We start from the raw sequence: 22610 nt of genomic DNA, 5'->3' as shown, positions 1-22610 counted from the left end.
GCCTCTGTCCAAGTGAGGTTGCTACCGTCGCTCGCAGCTCCGTTGTCCATAAAGTCTGCCGTTGCGCTGTCTTCTTCTCCTGTGCCTGTGTTCGTTTTGCTTTTGTCTGGTTGTGGGGGTGTTTTCTCCTTGTTTAATTGTCTGAGACATACTAGTGTTGACTTCTTTGTTGTTCTCTTGCCTCTGATCCAGTCTTCACACACACAAAAAAACCAAACAAAAAAAAACCACAGATGGAAACAACAACAAAACCCAAACCCAGCCACAACCCCAAAGAGAAAGGGTTCAGCTGGGAGAAAGTGACTTTGGCATCAGGGAGTTGACACAACAAGGTCAGGGCTAGGCAAGGTGCTGGGCAGAACCTGGGGAAGAGAGAAGACGGGGTTGCAAAGCTGGCAGGGGTGTCTGCGATGGCAGCTCCGCAGGGACGGAGGAGTGGGACGGGAGCCCCGTGCCTTAGCGCTCGCCCGGCAGATGCTTCGAGGGAGGCTTCTGCAGAATTTGATGGTGGGGGGAATCTTGTGCTGCCTCAGGAGGGGCTATTTTTAGAGCAGAGACAGAGCTTAAGACTGCATGTGCCAGTTCTCCCGAGCTGGGACTGCCGCTGGCAGCATTCTCCTGTGTTCTTGGTGTGAGGAGCCCAGGTCCGGCTGCCCGCACACCACATGGGTGTGTGCTGGTGGTTGGGATCTGCTGCGAAGGAGAGGTGGGGAAAGAGGTGGAGGAAAGCAGAGGCTTGTGAAATCCATCCCATCAACCAGTAGCTCCCTTTTAAATCCAAGCAGCCACTTACCAGCACCGCCGAATAAACCCCTCGCCCCTCAGTGAGTTCCCTGAAGGCGGCAGAAAGCTCAGCCCATTCTGTGCCAACCTTCTCCCCCTTCTTACCACCTTCTTTCTTCTCAGGAGAGCCACGCCTCAAAGAGCGGGCACCTCAAGTTGGTTGTCTCCTCCGCTTTGCTCCCTATCTGGCATCTGTCCTTCCACCACATTCTGTGGCTCACACCAGCGTGGCCGTGGGGAAGGACGAAGTGCCAGGAGGCCAGAGGTGTAAGAAGCGCCGTGCCAGGGAGGGGCTAGCAGAGCTGCACATCGCAGCAGGACTGAGAGGAAAGGAAGAGCCCAAAGCCACCACAGATGGGATTTGGGGTGTAGCCCAGAGCAGACCCAGGTACTATGCATGCCTTCTTCAGCCTGCTGCTCTGATGCAACGAGAAGGACCCTGCCCCTTTGAGGAACAGTTTGGGAAGGTGTCTGCTGTGATGCCAGCCAGCCACCGTGCCCTCTGCTCAGCCAGTCCTTGAGCCGGGCAGGGACACAGCAGCTGGCCCACCCTGGCTGAAGTATCTGGCAGCACCTACCAACAAACAGCAAAAGACCAGAAGAGAGCCCAGAATGCACGTCCCAGGCATTCACAGCGCGGCGGGGTGGCTTTAGTTACTCTCACTGCTACTCTCTACCTCATTTTCCAGTTGCACTCAGCTGGGAGAAGAGAATCCCTGATAAAAAGGGGTACTAAAAGGAGCCGCTAAGATGATTAAGGGCCTGGAGCATCTCTCCTTCGAGGAAAGGCTGACAGAGCTGGGACTATTCAGCCTAGAGAAGAGAGAGCTCAGGGAGATCAATGCATATAAATACCTGAAGGAAGGGTGCAACGAAGATGGAGCCAGGCTCCACACAGTGGTGCCCAGAGACAGGACCAGAGGCAATGTGCACAAGCCGAAACACAGAAGGTTTTGCTTGAACATCAGGAAACACTTTTTTTTACTGTGAGGGTGACCAAGCACTGGGACAGGTTGCCAGAAAAGTTGTGGAGTCTCCATCCTTGGAGACAGTCAAAAGCCAACTGGACATCGTCTTGGGCAGCCTGCTCTAGGTGGCCTTGCTTGAGCAGGGAATTGGACCAGCTGAACTCCAGAGGCCCCTTCCAACCTCAACCATTCTGTGACGAAAAAAAAAAAGAAAAAAGAAAAAAATTGCCATGCAAGTGGTGTCAGGTGAGCTGAAGCCCACTGGCTTTGCAAGAGACCAAGAGTTGATGCTTCAAGACTGCAGCAGGCAGTGCAAACACAACCACCGATAGCCTTTGCTTACCTGGGGTAAGGTCTAGGCAAGCCCAGGCAGGAGAAAGCCCTGGGGGAACCAGCGAGGGAGGTCCTGATCCGAGCTCATTCCCCAGCTCGGGAGGAATCACACTGTGGAGGAGACATCTCGCGTGTCTTGGCTTCCCTGGAAAAGGGAGGGCAGTGCCCACCCTGCCCTTTCCCTTGTCCGAAGGCTCATTTCACGTTTCAGCTGGCGACAGCTTCCCGGCAGCGGTTTGACATTCAGCGTGGCATTGATGAAGAGAGCGTGTGCGGGTGAACACGGAGGTGATGGAGACCTCTTCTGCATTCAGGGGGCTTTGAAGCAGCCACCAGGAGCTCCCAGAGCACCTCTGAATGCAAACCAACGGCAGTAGGTCTGTTACTAGAGCGTGTGGTGCAAACAGAGACTGGGATCAAACGCTTTGCAGCCTGGATGCGCTGGTGAGGCAGCCGCGTGTTCCAGTGACAGGCGACAGGATGCAGAGTAGGGGACGGACAGGATTGTCCGTGAGGCAGGGACAGGGGGCTGCTGGTTCTGCCTTAGGATGGAGTGAAGGTGAGGTGTCCTCTCAGGCCAGCCTGGCTCGCTGAGGTGCCCAAAGAAGCAAGTAGACTTATGGAAGGCAAGAAGTCAAAGCGATGCCCGGCCTGCAGCCTCCACGCGCGTGGGCTGTTGGGGCAAAGGAGAAGGCAGCAGAGGAGTATGGGGTCAAACTCTGTTCAGTGGTGCCCAGCGACAGGACAAGGGGCAACAGGCACAAACTGAAGCAGAGGAAGCTCCAGCTGAACATGAGGAAGAACTTCTTCCCTCTGAGGGTGATGGAGCCCTGGCCCAGGCTGCCCAGGGAGGCTGTGGAGTCTCCTTCTCTGGAGATATTCCAGCCCCGCCTGGCCGCGGTGCTGTGCCCCCTGCTCTGGGTGACCCTGCTTGGGCAGGGGGTTGGGCTGGGTGACCCACAGAGGTCCCTGCCAACCCTGAACATTCTGTGGGTAGGAGAAGGTGGGCCGGTGGGAGGAGGAGCGAGTCTGGCTGCCAGCTTGTTGCACCCTGGTGAGGTTCTCCGGAGAACGTCCCAGTTTTGCGTGTCCGCGTCAGCGCACGTCTGCGTGTTCTGTCTCTGTGTCCCATCACACGCTCACTGCATGAAGCCTGCTCCTCTCCCCCCATCCATTTGTACCCATTTCTTTTCCAGGGGGGTCGCTGATTTTTGTCCCCTCTTCGAGCTGAGCCCCGGGCTTTCCCCTGAGGGGTGGCAGCAGGAGGTGGCTCTGTCCTGCGCGGGGCCAAGCACCAAGGCAGGGGAAACCCTCGCAGGACAGAGCACACCCTTTAGGAAGGTTTTTTCAAGAGTGCTTTGCAGTGAGGATACAAGAACAAAACTCCGAGTGCTGTTTTCCCTGATTGTTAATCCTTCTTTTCCTTTTTCCACACTCAAACCAATTTTGCATCAGAGAGGCAGAGGTACAACACGCCTTGATACTAACACTGAGAGGGAGATTACACTCTGCTCCGAGTCTAATCACAGAATAATCTCTACTGTGGTTGAAAAGCAATAATGGCTAATTTTTTTTATTAAATACACTCGCCCAGGCAAACATCACCCGCAGGCTGTGTTCTCCCGCGGCCGTGCTGGGAGTGGCGAGGGTGCTGTGCCGAAGCGAAGGGGAGCAGCTGAGGGCTGCAGAGAGCTTGGGGGTCGGGCAGGCAATAGAAAAAGCACACTGTGATTTTATTTGGGTCAATGAGTGAGTGTATTTCAGCCATTCCTTCCCTTTCAACAATATGTTTGTATAATAGGTAACCAGTTCAGCTCCTGAGACTAAGCCCGTCCTTTGCTGTTTGTCAGTAAAATAGTTTTTTGCATGTTTTGCATCTGAGTGTTTTTTCCAACCCTTGGCACCGAGTGCTCCTCCTGGGGCGGGAGGCTGGAGGCCCGGAACGAGCAGGTCGCCAGCTCCAGGGCAGGGATCTGACGGGAGGAGGTGCGAGCGGGGCAAAGAAGCCGTGCCCAGCCTTGGTCCGTGAAGAAGGGCCGTGCAATGGCCCCTGGATTCTGTGACACCACAGGACGCGGTCCCAGATTGCAGCCTGCTTGTCCCCCACTCACTGGGAACACAGGGAAGCTCTAAAGTCCAAAACTGATTTAAAAAGAAGATAAATAATTTACTGTTCAAACCAAATTCTGGGTGTAAGCCACCTCCAGTGAGGAGCATGGGGCTCTCTTGCCTGATGCCTGCAAGGGCAAGCAAGGAAGGCAGGGACCAGGAAACCCAGGGCAAGGAGACCCGTACTCATTTCCCCTTCCAGCTGTACTGGTCTGCCACCGTGACCCAGTCCTTCACCATTCTGCCCTTCTCTCTCCTGGAACAGGACCACACACACACAAACAGAGCAAGTCTGACCCTGAGTGGGACTGCAGTCCTCATGGGCAGAGATGCTGGTGTACGAGTTGTTCTACAAATCTGGGCACATCTTACTCGGACTTGGTGGAGACACTACTTGAAAGCAGAGCAGCAATAAAAAAAAGCCCAAGAGCCAAGCAAAGAAATCCCCACAAGAATAAAACCCACAGCAGCGGGAGAGAGAGGAAAAAACCCGCCCAGGCAGCAAGGCAGGGAGCTGTTGCCGTGGAACCGACTGATAGTTGCAGGTACCGGCATCTCAAATTATGTCTCGAGGTAAAAAATGGCCAGGAACAGACAGATGCTCTGACTTCTGTTGAGGTGAGAACAATTAGAGATCGGGCAAGAGCCGGAGGACTGCCTGGGGACTTCTCTGAGCTACCCATGTGCTGCTCCCCTTGGCACACCTTGCACAAGTCATAACGTCACGTAGCCTGGTAATGCTGCTAGAGCTTCATTCCAGGAGGTGCTGTATCTCAGAAGATACCACCAAGGCTTGGTAAAGCCTCAAGGGATCAGGGTGAAGAGAAGGAAAACCAGCCAGCAAGGATACACTGTCCCAGGTCATCTGAAGCAAGACTGGATCCATACCTGTCCTTCACCATGCACCTGATCTCTGCTGTCAGTGCTTGATAGGAAGAGATGATGAGTAAAGGAGCCTGGTGGCACCCACTGAGTATCCAGCTGATTGAAGTCCTTTGGCTCCTCTTTTACTGCAGCTCAGACGGGCAAACTTTTGCCTTACCCCAGTACCTGGGTGGTTGATGTCTGTAGGAAAGACGCTGGCAGAATCACAAGGTCCAGCACAGTACTGGCAGTCTGTGAAAGCACTGGCTCAGGGATGCACATCACGCATGGCCTGGAGGTTGCAAGAGGAGCAGGGTGGAGAGGTAACCATCAGAGAAAGGCTTTTCTATTGTCATTTTTGGCTTGTGGAATGCTTGTGGGACAGCTGAGCCCTCAGACTGGATCCTAGCTCCGTGCTCCAAGTGATGCATTTACACAGACTGCAGGACGAGGAGAAGCCCTGGCAGGGCCAGCGCAGACCTGGTGGGCTGCACACCAGCTGAGCAGAGACAAGTCACCCCCGGGAGGCATGTTGTTGTCAGGACCCCTCCAGTAGATCCCCATTACTTACAGCCCCGTGCCAACAGCTCCCCATCACTGGCCGCAGAAGATGGGCTGCCTTCCATGAGCAAAGAAACTCGGGAAGAAAAAGGGCTGGAACCCCTCTGCTGGGAGGACAGGCTGGGAGAGCTGGGGCTGTTCAGCCGGGAGAGGAGAAGGCTGCGGGGAGACCTCGGAGCAGCTGCCAGTGCCTGGAGGGCTTGTAAGAAAGATGGGGACAGACTTTTTAGCAGGGCCTGTTACAACAGGGCAAGGAGTAATGGTTTTAAACTAAAAGAGGGTAGATTTAGACTGGGTATAACACATTTTTGACAATGAGGGTGGTGAAGCCCTGGCACAGGTTGCCCAGAGAAGCTGTGGATGGCCTGCTCCCTGGAACGGCCAGGTTGGACGGGGCTCTGAGCAGCCTGATCTGGCTGAAGATGTCCCTGCTCACTGCAGGGGGGTCGGACTGGGTGGCCTTTAAAGGTTCCTTCCAACCCAAACCATTCTGTGATTCTATGAACCTGCTGGAGCAGCAAGGCTTCCCAGGGCAGGCCAGTGACTTGCATTACAGGCTGGGCAAACTGATCAGATCTGCCACTTTGTTTAAAAAAAAAACATATAGGGAAAATAATACTGGTGCAATAAAATGGAAAGAGCCACAGACAATGGATTATAAAAGAATCTAAACGTTCCTTCTCCATTCGAAACACCAACACAGGCTGGCAGAGAAATACCTCCCGTCTGCCCTGCGTCCTGCAGCACAGGACACGCACTGGTGAGAACGCGCGCGGTGCTCCCATCCTTGCGCACTGGAACTTTCCTCCCTGTGTAGCACATTCAAAAGAAAACACTTTAATGGATGGCAGCTGAGACGAGATAGATGACCACGTTATAAATCTGTCTCCCAGTTGCAACGCCGAAGCACAGAGAAGGCGTTTCGGCTGGCAGCGGCAAAGACAGGGAGTGATGGATTGCTTGCTAATCCATCTGCTCTTAGATTTGCTCTCCAATATAAAATACTATTTTAATAAAGTGCTATTAGCTCATAACTCACTCAGTGTCACAGAGAGGAGATAACCTCAGCCCGAGGTTGCCATCCCAGATCCCTGCACGGAGCGTTAACAGACAGCTAGCTGGGTGCCACCTCCCCAGGGACATCACTCACCCGGCGAGCTGACAGCAAACCAAACTCACTGACGAGGCTGGCAGGGGTGACGGAGACCCCGCATTTAAATCTTTGATGAGGCAGGAGCTGAACGAGGACAGTGACAGGAGGCCTTTTTTCTCCTCCCCTGTTGCATTCCACACGAGCAGCAGCGGCGACAGCAACCGGCGCAGCCGCTCAGCGGGCAGCAAGGCGTGAAGTCACCCAGCCGCCGGCTCAGAGCGACGCGCGCAGCGAGAGGGACAAGGAGGCTTGTTTCAAGGGCAGGATTTAGGGAGCTGGTAGCAACAGTGCCTGGGGCAGATCGAGAGAGGCTTCACCAGTCCAACAGCCCACGGCACATGACGTGAAGGAAGGATGAGTGGTGTGCAAGTGTGCAAGAATGGATGGAGAACTCTATTTCCCGCGGAAATACAAAATGAGATGCCAACGCTGAGAAAAGCGGCGCCTTCAAGCCTGGCAGCTTCTGTCGATCCAGGCTGCGCCAAGACTGAGCAGGCGCAGAGCTGCAGAGCGCATCAGCTACCCGCGTTCCCACGCCACTAACCAGATGCTGAGCCCAAACAGTGGGACAATTTGGCTGGAACCTGCCCCACCAGCTCCCAAAACACTGTTGGGGAAGAACAAATGGCATCAGCTCTTACAAGTGGCAACCCACGCTGCTCTTTCAATGTAGTGGGAAGAGGTGAAAACAACTATGTCAGAAGACTGGACCCAAGCAAAAGAAGATTGGACCCAAGCAAAAGAAGTTGTCCACACCACCTCTGCCACCCCTTACCTGACAGATGTGGCACCCCAAGCCTCCTCAACCCTTCTAAATCAGGCTCATCTCTGGCTTTTCTGCTCCATCTCCTCCGTTTTTCCCAGCCTGGGGGCCACCTCCCTCTCTTCTTCGCAGGTGGGAAGACAAACGTCCATCTTCCAGCAGGAGGCTGATAAATGATGCACCCATACTGCTGGCTGGGCGCAGACAGCCCTTCTCCTGCCGCCAAGGGCAGAAGTGATCGTGGACTTTCAGGCATTGTATCAACAGGGATCTCTCAGAAGGGGACTGGGGGATGTGCCTGCCCTGCCCAGCTTCTCTGGAAAGGAGGAGGAGAATCCTCTGCGAGTTTCAGACACACAGATGCCGTCACGACCTACCAGGCAGGGGCTGTGGAGGGGGACTGGGGACAGAGAGAAGAAAACAAGTGAGCCCTGAAGCGCTCCGCTCCTGGGACTTCAACGAGCACCAGGGTCACGCAAGAGCCTGCAACCCATTGCTAGCAAAGCATGAAGAGCACAGACGTGCGAAGCTCTGACCAGCGGATTGCTTGAGGACATCCGAGGTGGAGGGAGGCGGAGACACACAGGAGAAGTTCTGTGTATTAAAGAGCCCTCTTCCTAGGAGTAAGTTCCTGGAATAAAGCATAGAAATGGCCCTACTTACCCCTCTCCCACTTTTTCAAGGAAAATAAACTAAAGAAAGCAGAGCATCATCTTCTGGGCTGCGCAAGAAGAGGAAGAACTTCACCCCTGGGGGTACAGGCAGCACCAGCGAGTGAGCCACACCAGAGCCACTGTCTCTGTACTCACCAGAGCCCCCAAGGCATCCACGCCTTCTCAAGAGCACCCATGTGCCTGTCTTCACGACAATCAGCCCTTTCCATCCTCGTGAAGCCTACGCAGGGAAGGACTAGGGGCACCCATCATTAAAAGCCCTTAAAAACTCACCGGGAAGTATTTCCGTACCCAGGCAAACCTGAGAACCCCTTGGGTCAGCCCTATGCTTCTTGCTGCCTTCCCTGCCACAGCAAGAGCCCACTTCCAGCTAATCATCCTCCCAAAGCTGCAATTAGTCACTGCTGCACGGCAGAAGCACGGACCGTAGCTGCACGACAAGCTCTGCTTCCACGCAGGGGCCTGATGCAATCTGCAGGAGGAATCGCGCGGAACAGCTGAGACAGCAACCACGGTGCCTCTCGCCCAGCTTTACAGCAGGATTCTCGTCCCAGCCACCAGCAACAGCGCGGTCAGACAGCGGAAGGACAAGCCAGAGCACCTTCTCCTCCCCCCAGCAACTTTTGTGCTTCACGGGGATCACTATAAAGAGAGGAAAAGTGTTGCAGGTGCATTTTGCAATTAACCACACAGTGCACAGGCTGCTCCCTCACATCACTCATTAGCAAGGGCTTTTTAGCAGAGAGTGGCTCTGCTTAGCTCCCTTCCCTCTCTTAGGGCTTAACAGAAACATAATTCTAGTAAAACCTTAACAGGAAGGGGAAAGCCTAGCATAGCTAATCCTCCAGTAAGTCGGTGGACTAAAGGACAACTAGACCTAGGCTGAAGGGGAGGAACAAAGGAGCAGCTTCTAAAATGCAGCTTCAAATTCTCCCTTGGCATCCAGGGGAAAATATCAGCAAACTATTCCGAGAGAAGATGGCAGCCCAGCTGCAAGCAGGGGAGGACTGCAGCCTCTAGAACTATTTCTCTCCTGTCCCAGAAGGTTGCCTGCTCCGAGGACCCCGGTGCCCAGCCCTGTTCCGCTCGCATGCTCACACGCTCTTGTCAGCGCGCATCTCTCCAAGCTCAGAAACAACCAGCAGCGAAACAGGCAAAGCGGCGATCGCTGTCAGGTCCTGTCGGAGGAGAACATCTCAGCAAGGTACTCAAGGGCACAGATTTAGGTCAGGCAAACGTGCTCGCACAGTGTAGTTACAGAAGGGGACTCAGAGCAGAGCACAGAGTTCAAATCCAGATCGAACTCAAAAAAAAACCCAACCCAAACAAAACACCCAAGAGGTTTTCTGACCTGTTTCATACACACACAAACAGAACAGATGTCATCTGATCGAGACAGGCTTGTGCTCATGACTTCACCACGGCACATTTCTCAGTCGTTCCAGAAATGCAGCAGAAGACTGGCGTAGCACGAGCAGCTCGATGGCAGCAGCCAGCAGCACACGAGCCCCTCTCCTCTCTCTCTTCAGTCCATGCTGGACACCCGTGTGCCAGACAGACTGACTGAGCCTTGCCTACTCGCCTCCTTAGGTGGACAGCTGATGTACTTCGGGGAGAAAATATCTAGGGCTGCTCTCAGACTAGCTCCAGCAGCAAGCACCCGGCTGGAGAAAGCACCCAAAGCACTGTGGGCCGCAGAGTCAGAGCGGACACTTCGGCAGCTGGGAAGCAGCGGTTCCTGCCGCAGCTCGGCAGTGTCCGAAGGGCCACCTCGCATCCCGACGGTGCCGGCTGCTCCACTGCAGTCCAGATAACCTTCTGGGATCCAGGGAGCGTCTGCTCTTACTCTACAGGGCTACAGTGGAGGGGGAGAAAAGCTCTCAGGGGCTCGGATCACGTAGCATTTCAGCACTGAGTCATCATGCTCCAGAGCTTGTAGTCCCTTGCAGTGTGCAGCTGCAGGCTGGCTCGATGGCCACCCTCCAGCCGAGCCGAGCAGAGAGGAGGCAAGGCAGGGGCAGCCACATCACAAGGCAAGTCCCAGTGCTCACCAGCCAAGCCACTGCGGAGCTGTAGCTTCTCCTAAGCGTTGACTCCAACCAGGGGCAGCTGTGAACTGCACCTAATACACCTTTTGTAACAGTCTGCCCTGAGCCTGTGAAGGGGTGACAAGAAAGCAAGGAGAGATGCCACGCAGAGACATGAGCAAGGACGTACGTCATGGGCAGGATCTGTGGGGAAAAAAAAGGTGAGAAATACCTCTGCTGGAGCACAAACCCTACAAAGTTCAATATATGGGAGCAGGAGGCTTGGACAGGCCCTGGGTTCCCACAGGTCCGGGTCACTGGAGCACTCCAGAACAGTGTCAAATGGCTGAAGAGGATCTGGAGTTTGGGCCTCTCCAGCAGGACAGGCCAGACAGACTGACACAGCCAACAGTATTTCAGCAAGGGGGTCCTTTAATACAGTTGCTTCTGCCTTAAACAATGTTTTTCTTCTGGTGCAATTTAAAAACATGAAATCGAAGGCAGACTGAGGCAGTACCCCCTCCCTTGCACCAACGGACACACATCTCAACACACGATTCCACCAAACATCCGCCCAAAAGACCCTCGCAGCTTCCTCCCGTGCCCACTTCCCCACACGCGCTGGTCTGAAGCCTGCAGACTTCTCACACTGGCGTTCCTTTGGGGAAAGGCAGGAGTGGGCTGCTGCCAGCCCCTTTGCTCGCTTCAGCACCCTCCGTTTGCAGCCACTCCATCTTCTGTTTGTGCTGCTGCACAGCGTCGGCGACCCGGGCATCGATCATGGCCTCTGTAAGAACACCATCCTCTGACGCATAAGCTGCAGCCTGGAAAGGCAAAGGCAGAAGAGACAGAAGTTAGCGCTGGCAATTCCTGGGACCAGGATCCCAAGGTCCCCAAGATCTGAGGCTGGTCCCTCTCTTCTGTTTACTTCTCCACGCGTGTTTGCTCCCACACTACCCAGCACAACATCCAGCCTTGTCCCAAGCCAGTGGTGGCACCCAGAGCAACCTGGCGCACCACCGGAAAGGTCTTCCTCGGTGCAGCTGTACCAGGGACTGAAACACATCAGCTGCCCAAGCGCAGAGCAACACTCATGGCTACGCTGAAGTCTTCGTCTCTGAGCCACTAACAAGCACCTCTGCCCGCCCGCCCCGGGATCTTCTGGGGGGTGCAGCAGAGACAAGGCCATAGGTTCCTAACGCTGAACACAGCCGGTGCGCTCAGGCTGCAGTCACACCTGGCTTGTTTACATGCCCTCTCCTGCTTTAAAAGCACTGCATGTTGAAGGTGAAGAGTAACAGGTGCACATGGTGATTGAGTGACTCCAGCCAAGACAACAGAAAACGTTTTAAACACTTCACAGGAGAACTAACATCAGTGCTGGGGTGAATATGGGCAACTGGGCAACTCTGAAATGATGCCTAATGTGCACTACCTTGCTTTCCTCATGCGTTTTGCTAGGAATCTCCCCTGCACCACTGCTGTGCTGTGTCAGCTCCCCTCCACACTCATCTGCCTGTGGGATCTTCCCTTTTCTCCCCACTCCATTCACTTCCCAGCTCCTGGCTCTCCAATTCTGCTCGGTACATTAACACTTGGTCCTGTGGCTACTTTGATAGGCAGTACAAATCTGATTATAGTTCCTTGCAGAAAGGGCTTGAAAACTACCGATATGCTTGCCAAACAGACCATAATATTTCCAGTGGCAGCTTCGGGGGAACAGGACTGCGTGCCATTCCTCTTCAGCTGCCGCAGAAGGATCCTCGCTGTTGCCCAAGCAGGCAGGACAGGCAGGACTCTGCCCACGGACGCTTTGCAGGTGACAACGCAAGCAGCCGTGCCCTCCAAGGAAGGGCAGGAGGCTTCTGCTGCTCGCTGTACAGCCCATCTCCAAGGCAACAAAGCAACCCCAAGCTACAGATTTCTAAATCTGGTTACTCCCCATGCAGGTGCTCCTGCAAGCAGCTCAGCACTGTGGCTCCTTGTTGTGCAGCTGTGCTAACGAGAGAGCTTGACTCTAATCAGGATGGGACTCCCTCCAGCTTCTCGCATCCACGCTGCCTGCCCCAAACAGCCCCAAACTTCCATCCACGTCTCTCTCCCTCCACAGAGCTATCTCGCCATGGATTGTCACATGCCAACCCTTCTGCCTGCAGGGCATTACCCAGGCTAGGAATATAACCTTTGGCTTTCACGACAGGCTGAAGTGTGCTGCTGAGGTATTACATACAAGCTCCATAAATCATTAACAGTGCAGAACATCAAGAACAAGGTTTACTGCAAAAGCATCACGGGAAGAAATTATAGTGTAATGATTTTAAGCACTCACTGTCTGATGATGGCAACGGGAGAGAAGACAACCCCCAGAGCAAGCTGCTGCCCTGTCCATATCACCACAGCACTGACTAGCCCAGTACAGTAGTTATACTTGCCTATTAGATTACTGCTACCTCGCTGCAGGAGGAATAATTATCTCAAAAAATGGACAAAAGGTTACCCAAGTCATTTTTCAGCCTCCTCTAGCCCACTCTCCAGCCCTTACCTGGTGCCCTGTTTGGGGAACTGGCTAGATCACAAGTCCCTCTGTGCAACCCACACATAACCAGAGAGCTGGCAGGCGCTGGCTGTCACTGCAAGCAGGAAAACCGATCCTTCCCTCTGCAGAACCTTGGTAATCCTTCCTTAGGGCAGAAGTGGCCAGTAGGCTAATCACAGAATCCCAGCATGGTAGGGGTTGGAAGGGACCTCTGTGGGTCACCCAGCCCAGCCCCCTGCCCAAGCAGGGTCACCCAGAGCAGGCTGCACAGCACCGCGTCCAGGCGGGTCTGGAATATCTCCAGAGAAGGAGACTCCACAGCCTCCCTGGGCAGCCTGGGCCAGGGCTCGGTCACCCTCAGAGGGAAGAAGTTCTTCCTCGTGTTCAGCTGGAACTTCCTCTGCTTCAGTTTGTGCCCGTTGCCTCTTGTCCTGTCACTGGGCACCACTGAACAGAGTCTGGCCCCGTCCTCCTGACCCCCACCCTGCAGATATTTGTAAGCATTTATTAGGTCCCCTCGCAGCCTTCTCTTCTCCAGGCTGAACAAGCCCAGCTCCCTCAGCCTCTCCTCGTAGCAGAGATGCTCCAGTCCCCTCCTCATCCTCGTAGCCCTGCGCTGGACTCTCTCCTGTAGCTCACACATCCTGTTTGGGGTAGACACTGCCTGCAGGGAAGGCGTGCACAGCAACCGCAGGTCTGCAAACCGAGAACTCGCTGTGCAGAGAGGCTCTGTCCTCCGTGTTCAGCGGCAGAGCAGGAGGTATCCAGAGCGGCGAGGCGGTTACGTCCCACGAACACCAGCGGAGCACCGGTTCCACCACCTGCCTGCTGCCACACACGGTCCTGCAGCACGTACCACAGCACGACCTGTCTTCTCTCACCGCTGTAAAAGGGGCATGGTGGAAAGGTGCTGGTCAGCTGAAGCATCCTCTCCGACTCACTCCCACAACCCACCCAGCCCCCTTTTTATTTCTATGTTTTTTTTTTTGTTTGCAGGACATTACTGGGGACTTGAAGCTAAAAGAAGTCAGCACCCTTTTGCCAGTGCAGCCCCTCCAGCGAGGAGGATCTGGGTTTTTAAAATGGAGTAAGCGCTTGCCTGGGATGTGCGCTAGCGGAGAGGATGCCTTCCCTCCCTCCCTGCCACCGCACAGACCATAAATTCAACTGTGGAAACTCCTGCAAAGCTGTGCAGTTCACGCTCTGTTGATTTTCTCAATGACTTTCTATTTATAGAAAGCCTCAGGCCCTAGCTGTCAAGAAAGCAAATGGGAGAAGCAGCTGTCCCTTCTGGGAGTAGCTTGCACACACGGAAATGGTACTGCGCCTCATTTGTATTCATACCTCTGCCTTCTACATGGACACACTTTAATCCAGACCACTATGGAAACATTAAATTCTTCCACAACTTGGTCAGGCAGATGATTTTTTTTTTTCAATTTAAATAAAAACAAGGTTCAGGGAGCAAAAAGGCCCTTCTGTCAGTGGCACAAAAGGCAAGGAAACGCCAGGAAGCTCACCTCCATCATTAACACTGGGACATAAAACTCCTGGGAATTCTCTTGAAGTGTTGCCAAAACAATCTGAGAGAGAGATTACAGCTTGGAACAGTGAAAGGTCGCTTTTCTGACATTTTATCTAAAGCATGTCAATGGGTTTAAGTACAGGGTGCAGACCTAGAAAGTCTGCACATTACTATAAACAGATCTGAAGGGAATTTTTAGGTGTGTAAATGCATCTAATCCATGCTACATTCATAAAGGATTAGATATGGGGAATGGAAAAGCACAAGGACAAAAGCAAATGCTCAGTCTCCTGCAGAAGAGATTAAAATGGGTTTCTAGCATGCAGACTATTAGCTGTGCCAGACAGCAATATTTTTCCCCAGCGCTAGAGGTTACACTCTGCTCTTCTGCATTTTTTTCTGTTTGGTAAATTCAGCCCAAATTGAGCCAGACTGAAACCACAGTGAACTAGAACTTCATGTAAGTGACAGCCAACCCATTTCAAGCCCATCTTACAGTGGAATGAAGCCCAGGAAAGCTGCAGCTCTTGCTCAGGCTTCCAGTTTAACTCGGATGTTTTTGTTAAAAGCCATCTTGGCAGAGCACTCCAAAAACATCTTCATGGGAAATGACCGTGAGGTCACAGGACAGACTGCCCACATGCTGCCATTCTAGGTTACTCTGGGTAAGCAACAACAGCTACGATGGTTTCTCTTCCACTGCTTCAGAACTTCACTCTTCCCCAAACCATCTCTGAGCTTCAGTTCTGGCCACGAGAGACAACCTCAGGCAAGCTAAGTAGAGCTGATGAGGATCCTCGCATCTCCAAACTCTATCACATCCACGATGGATACCTCCCTGCACGCCCTGTCCATTTCCTCCAGCACTTCTCCAGGTTTCAGGAATGGAAGCAGGAGCAGCAATGCAGATTCCTCGCTGCCCTTCCTAGTACTACCTGTGCTTCACGGGTGCTTTGATTAGGTTTCATCCCATAGACGTTAGGACTAGAATCGCAAGCCACAAGGCTTCAGTCAGCTGGAGGCAGCAGGACAGACCCTGTGCAACAAAGCAACACTTCACCACAGACCAAGCCTGCCATGCTGCTCCCTCTGCATCCATCTCTGTCTTCCAGACACTCATTGAGGTTTTGTTCCAAGACATGTCTACAGAAGTATAACGCATACGGACAGAAACACTACAAATGGCTGATGGAGGAACACACTAATTAAGAAAATATACATACAAAGCTGAGATGAATTAAGTGACAGGCATGTTGCAATTAAGCCTCCACTTTGAGGATTAGCTCCAAGTCACATCAGGGCACTATGCAGAACTGCTGATGACAAAAGGCCAACAAAATGCTCCCATCCAGCTCTGTGCTCCAGCATTCACAACCAGCAGTTTTCACCAGAGTGAAATGTGTGATAGTCCCCAGAATGAGTCGATAGAATTTATTTATTAAACAGAGACCTTAGGCATATCACATTTCAACAGCTGTTGTGACAAGCCTATCTACAAAAGTGACGGAAGCTTAAATGTCTCGAGACACAGTTGTTTCAAGTCTGCTTTGAGGACTTCTGAAGAGCCCTATGCTCACGACATCTGCTGCTTACCAGCTCTGTAAGGCGCTACTAAGATCAGAAACAGAACCGTTGAGAGATACCTTGCTTCTCCCTTTTCTTGGCTCTTCCTGCCTTTCATCTTCTCAACTTGTACATCATCTCAAACTCTTCCTACCTGTGTTGTTAACTTGACATTATGCTTTGGGTGGAGAGAGGAGAAAAAAAAGCAGCTGCAAGTAGTGAACCAAGCGGGAAGTCCAGACATTCACCTTAACTAGGGTCACAGAGGAAGCTCCCTAAATCCTCAGGTTAATCCCTTTTGTAGCTTCCTGATAGCTCCGCACATCCAAGGTGGACAACATTGTAGCTTGCAAACTGATTAACATTCAAGCATGAGTTCACAGAGGTGCTGCTCACATCAGGTAGGTTATTTCCCACATCAGCCATCTTCGGCACGCAGCGTCCCGACTCAAAAAGTTCAGTCATACAGGAGTTTAAAGACCGACAGTTCAAGAGTTACCTGTCCTCTCACATAACCACCTTACAGCTGTTGCATCCAGCTGAGGAAAGTCTGATCAGCATTTCCTTGAGCCAGTTATGCTGGTTCCTACAGCCCCTACCTACCCTGATCTGCCCCCTCAGATGTGCCACGACAACAGCGTAGCTACGCAGTTAACGTGCCTTGCCAAGCTATTTTTAATTCCAACGAGCTCCCTGACCCAGTTCACACTACAGCTACCCAAAGAGATGCACCAGCACAACGGAAAGGACAGCAGAAAGGCCAGAATACGAGGCAGGACTAACACTGCCAGAAAGGACTGTCAAACTGCAGCCTTACTCCTTCCCTGACAGCAGAGAGCACCACCAGCTACAAAGCCACCTATAAAAAGCTACTTGTCAGTGCTGACCCAAGCCCCAATATACCAATACCATTCCAGAGACCAACTTGGGTTAAGAGTACTTAAAAACCTGCTTAAAGAGGCTTTTAACAGCAGCTGCTGAAGGGCCATACCCTTAACACTTTCCACAGGCCAAAACCAAGGCAGGTGTTCGCAGGCAGAAGTCAGTGGGCAAAACCTGGCATAAGCACAGCCCTCTGCAAAGCTCTAGGCAAGCTCCAGTCATGGCTCCAAATTCCTTGACCCAATGACTGAAAAAGAAGCCTACGGTAGCACTTGTGACCAACAGCTCTGGCAGGCAGCTCCCAGGGCAGTGCTCAACAGAAATCTTTCCCCTTTTCAGGTGCCCTCACAAAGCCGCCAGCAGAGCGTGCCCACCCAGCCACCTCCTCAGGAAAGCAGTCCGTGTGTCTGGCCACTAGCTGCAAAAAGCCTGTGCCATGTTAACTGACCCATGGCATATCACACCTCCTCTCTTCATCAACCAGGGGTAAGATATGAAGTCCTTGTTCCAGAACACCAACAACTTTAATTTTGACACAGATTAAGCTTCTTGCAGCTTCTTGATAATTATCATCTTTATGCCCACCCTCTCCTGCATTTTTTTTAAAGCCCTTTGAACGTTTTATGACAGCAGAGCAACAAAACCTCCTGCTCCAATTTGACACAGAACCTTGTTAAAAGTTCTGGTGCTATAAGGTACATTTTAAAGTGATCAGGACAACAACACTAAGAAATTAGTCACCCCCACCCTTCCCTTCCTTCAAGATCACTTAAAGGATAAGTGATAAAAGCAGAGGTCATTCCCGGGGAGTAATGACAAGCTAGGAGATAAGGGGTGATAAAAAGCAAAGCTGATAAAAAGCAAAGGATCATTTATCACAACTTTTTATTACAGGAAATGCCTGGCAGCAAAGCTTTCACATACACCAGTAAGGGGGTTCTCTTACTAAATGAAGAGAAATCAAGAAATTTGACAACAATCAGTGGTCTGCTTTCTCTCCCACATGACTGTCACTCAGAGAAACACCCTAAGTCTTTACCCTGAGTTTCAAAACCAGAAGCCCACAAAAATCACAACTGTACTTGGAAGAAGTAAAGCCATGATCTACCGGCTCTGCGAAGGGCAGAACGGCCCAAATCCTGCTCTTTCCTTCCTTCAGCCCGCCAGCTCTCCAGAAAGGTGCCTGACACGCTAACGGGACACCGTGGCAGTCCCCCTCACAGCCACTAACATGCACTGCCTCCCTCAGTCCCAAATGCCTGCCAAGCATCTTGCTAAGCTGGTAACAATACTGATCTGGTACGTCTTCAGGCAGTTAGAGAATAGAAACAAATTTAAACCAAATAAAGCATTATATACATTCTCAGATGACAGCACACATTTTGAAATATGTTTCATTAATACAGAGTTCACATGGTAAAATTAACCAGCTGTGTGCTAAAGTACAAAGAATAAAATAAGGACTAACAGCACTCAGGCAGCTGCTTCAGACCTCAGCTCACGACTACTGCAGTTCAATGGATTAGCAAGGATAAATACTTTCTGTACCTCAAAAGGTGGAAAACCAGTAGGAGGAGGAATGAAAAGCACAGGTTTTGTAAAATGTTTGTAAATTGCTAAACTAAATTGAAAAACCAAACAACTTTGTTTTTACAGTACCTGAAAGGAAGCTGACATTAGTAAGTGACCTGATGTACAATTTGGAGCATATTGCTTAAACTGATATTACTAGATTAGTTTATAAAAATATATAATCCAGTAACAAACTGGCAGCTGTCACAAAACAAAGTGAAAGCCTGATTAAAAAAAAGTGCTTAAAGTTGTTGAGCATGTGAACATTTGCATTCAAAGTGATTGCATTGCTTATTTCTATATAGGTACCATGCATGTAGAAGTACCTGGTCTTCTCAGCTCCATTTTCCAGTCCATTTTGTTCCTTCAAATACTCAAGTTGCACTAAAAATGTGTTTAGAATAAAGTAGGGCAGAAGGATGATGATTTAGTGTCCTAATGCTGACCTATCTATGGGCAACAACATTAGACATCTCTTCTACTGAGCTTCTTGAGCTGGAACGTGAGCAATGGCCAGCATGATTTGCCCAAACCCATTCCTAACCCGCTTGCTTTTCTTAAATTCAGTAAGGGATTTCCCATTAGTGATTACAAAAACTGCTCCCATTTCTGAGATGAGGAATCCTGCTGACATTCTGACACCCACCCCAGAGCCAGCAGCATTCTAGTAGTACCGTATGGACACAGTGACACTTCCCAAGTCAGACAAGGTCTGAGACTCCAACGTTAAACATTCATATCCTCCAGGAAGGGGAAACGAACCAAGCAGCCCAGTGACAAAAGCCCCACTTACCTGCCATGCCACAGCAAGCTGCGAGATCTCTCGGCCAGACATGCCCTCTGTCAGCCTGGCAATCTCCGAGCACTTTTTCCCATAGTCAAACTGGGCCAGCTTCAAACGTCTGGAAAGCAGAAGAACAAGGATTAGTTTCTGTGCAGCCACGTGACAGGACAGGAGGGTGAGGGACTCAGAGGTAGGCTTTGTAAAGAGCAACACCTACAATGAAATCAAAGATTGGATCAATCTCTGTAGAAAGATCCAGCCCAAGTACAGAAGTTGTTCTCCTGGACCCAGAAAGCCCGATTTTGTGGCACAAAGAAGTGTGCATACCTGGATTAAGACCAAAACAGTGCAAGACTGCACAGCGCACAAGAAAACGAGTCACTTGGTCTGATTTGTCTCTGTTAACCTAAGCAAAGACAAGTGCTTGGGTATGAGGAGTTCCAACAGTGTTCCTGCTTGCATTATTGCCTCCAGTGCAGTAACTGGTCTCCTAAATTTTAAGGGCACAGCAAACGAGGGCGTGAACTTCTAGGGTGGCACCTCATCCCATAAATAGGATAGCAAGAGGCATCTCTCCAACTCTTCTCTGTACTACTTGTTTAAAGTGGGTTTATAGATAGTGTGACAGAGTACACAGAAAAGGAGATGATGAAAAACTGTAAAAGAGAGAACCCTGTCGGGTGGGGGAGTTCTGCAGGGATACTCACTGTTTACCCTCTGTGGCTGGCTTCAGGACATGCCTATCAAAATACATTCTCACCAGCCGCTCCCGTTCTTCTAGCTGGGGCAGATCAAAGTTCACCATTTCATCTATTCGGTCGTTGATAGCCCAATCAAATTGCTCAGGCTGGTTGCTTGCTAAAACAAGCATAAACCTGGAAGTATGAAACAAGAGAGGAAAGAGTGGAAAACCCATAACAATAAAAATCAGTGAACCAGTCTGAACACTGGGAACGGTCATGGCCAGTATCAAAGACATTTCAGCACCCAACTTGTCTGAAGATTCCTCAGAAACAGCTCTGTAACAGCATCTCAAATGACACACTCAAGTACAGTGCAGTTTAAGCTATTTAGAACCAAAAGGCATTTAACTTTGTACTTAGCCTTCCAGTATCAGCCTTCCCCAGCCTCTCCTTGCTACAGAAACATAATTTATCACTTTACCCACAATCTCCCTCAAGTTAGGAATATCACAAACATTTAGCATGGGTGCAACCTCCCAGAGACCTCTAAGTCTGAAACATTGGAACAAGGCTGGACATCATCTGGCACATATGTACCTCCAGTTTAAATCCCAGTTTGGGGAACTGACTTCAAGCTCCCAACAGCACAGCACCCTTGAATCATGAGGGGCTGTCTCAGTCCTGCTCCGAAGGCATGAATGGCTGCCAAACTGAAAGCCAACAGCTTACTGAAACCTCAGCCAGCTCAATGAGCTGCAGCGCATTCAACGGACTCATCCTGGCCGAAGAACAAGGGGAGCATAGCGCTGCTGGGTCTGCATAGGGGAAGGTCATTCTTCAGGTAGAACTGGACTTGTTTTCCTTCAAGCAAGTCTGACCACACACTCCTGCTACCAAGTGGAATGTGTGCAGAAAGAGAGGTGTCCACAACGGGTATCACAACCCACAGGTCCTTTGTTTCACCGAGCTTTGCTCCACGGCACTGACGTGCCAGCTTCCAGGTCCTGCTCTCTCCCGCTGCATTTTGAAGCCAGAAGCCCTTTCTTTTGCTGTGTAACGACACTTCTTCCCAATGCCAATTCTACTTCAATGCTTTAGTTGATGTTACCAGCTTAATAGTGCATTACAATTTGAAATGGGCTTTTAACCACAGCTATTGGAATATTGACCTTCCTGCAGCCTATTTAAATCCTAGTCTACAGGGAGCTGTGTTCTTTGCTGTCATTTCTGAAGATCTCTTTGCCAACCCAAGAGCCACCCAGGCATGAAACGGTTCCTTTTTACCAACAAGGACTTTCCCCAAATCCCCACAGGAACGCAGCTTAGACAAAGGATTGACGTGCAACGTGATATTCAGGCCTTACTCATTTCTATCGTGAAAATCATACAAAAGAGCAAGAGATGCAGGCACAGTCACGCAGCAAGAAGATGCAGAAAGTTCTCTGGGGAAGTTTAAGCCAGCAATTCACAATACTTAGTTACACTGGTGACAATTCACTGGTAAAGTAACAGCACTCCTCAGGGTCTCACCAAAACGGCTAGATTTACACGCACTATTAGACTTATGCAAGTGAGCTCCCGTTCACAGATACAGGGCTCCCTGTTGCCCAGAGCAGCAATAAGCCTGCTCAGAAGCAAGAAGCAGTGCATGATTCACCAGGACACGTTCAGGCTCCCAGCATGGCTCACAGCTCAACATCTGACAAAATGACAGCCCAACTGCTGTGAGCGGACGCATAGCACCCACAGCACCAAAGCAAGCATGCCCAGAGCTCTGCCGAGGCAATTTCACATCAGGGGAAAGAGCCGTTCCCTTACCACCCCCTGCCAGTCAGTGGCTTCCAGTGCCATTATAAATCTGGTCAAAACAGGTAACTTTGCTAGTTCTACAGCAATTACACATTACAAGTCTGAAAAGGACTATTTCCTAGAATAGGGGGAACTATCTAAAGCTGAAACACACACTCTGTTATTCTTAGAAGTTCTGCAGTTCCATCTAAACATCTTTATCATCTTTGCAGGTACAGAGCAAAAGACATTTCTAGAGATCACCCAGGAGCTCAGGATATCTGCAGTTCTCACCTCGGAAAACTGTATTTCTGTCTTAAGGACCATTTGTGCTGGGTCCTGCAGAACTTATGTATTTTGCCAATATACTTATTTATTCTTGCAAACAGCAAGTACAACATTGTTTACTAATAATTATACTCCACTCAGCATTTATAGAGGAGTTCTATATGTAATTTCAGAAGAGACTCACTATCGTCCCAAAGAGAAAACCGAGGATCTCGCAAGGTTCTTGCAGGATCAACACCTTGCGTTCTAACAATCTGCTCCTTTTGGAAAGGCACCTCGCTGCGACACAGAAGGGTACAGAGAAGCTGCACACAAACAACTCTCAGTGAGAGCTGCACTGGTTTTAGTAAGTTTAAGAGAGACCCCAAGGACAGAAAATGCCCTGCTGTTGTCCTGAAACAATGATCTTCCAGAAAGTTTATGTCACAAGGCATTGCTCCACAACCTTACTACGGGAGCAGCTCATCGCTGAGAAACTCCCCCGCCCACATACAGAGACAACTTTTCCTGCTGGCTCAGCTTCTTCACAAAAAGAGAAGTTTAACAGCTAGGTAAAGTTCACAAACACACACAAAATAATAAAATCAAAGATTATTTGAAAAAGGTCGAGGAAAGGTCGCCTCTCCTTATTATGACAGCCAGGAAACGGCTCTTGTTAAACGAAGCAGTGCTCTGCAGGCATCAACATTAATGCGACCAAGCAAGCATGGATGGACTGGCAATGAAGTTCAGACACGTGCACACATCTGGCAAG

At 50.9% G+C, this 22610-nt stretch overlaps 1 protein-coding gene across 1 annotated transcript in view; it reads right to left on the bottom strand.

The window, feature by feature from the left end:
- Positions 1–10650: 10650 nt before the first annotated feature.
- ATAD3A (ATPase family AAA domain containing 3A) overlaps positions 10651–22610 on the bottom strand; it is a 28565-nt gene continuing 16605 nt past the window's right edge. Inside the window, exons 14-16 of the mRNA XM_075437393.1 lie at positions 19805–19972; positions 19107–19215; positions 10651–11059 (exon numbers count right to left, since the gene is read on the bottom strand). Coding sequence (XP_075293508.1) covers positions 10880–11059; positions 19107–19215; positions 19805–19972 — 457 coding nt within the window. The 3' untranslated portion in view covers positions 10651–10879. The remainder of the gene's footprint in view (positions 11060–19106; positions 19216–19804; positions 19973–22610) is intronic.

Source organism: Opisthocomus hoazin, chromosome 16, assembly GCF_030867145.1.
Source record: "Opisthocomus hoazin isolate bOpiHoa1 chromosome 16, bOpiHoa1.hap1, whole genome shotgun sequence".
NCBI lineage: Eukaryota > Metazoa > Chordata > Aves > Opisthocomiformes > Opisthocomidae > Opisthocomus > Opisthocomus hoazin.
This window is presented reverse-complemented; position numbering and strand designations above follow the sequence as displayed.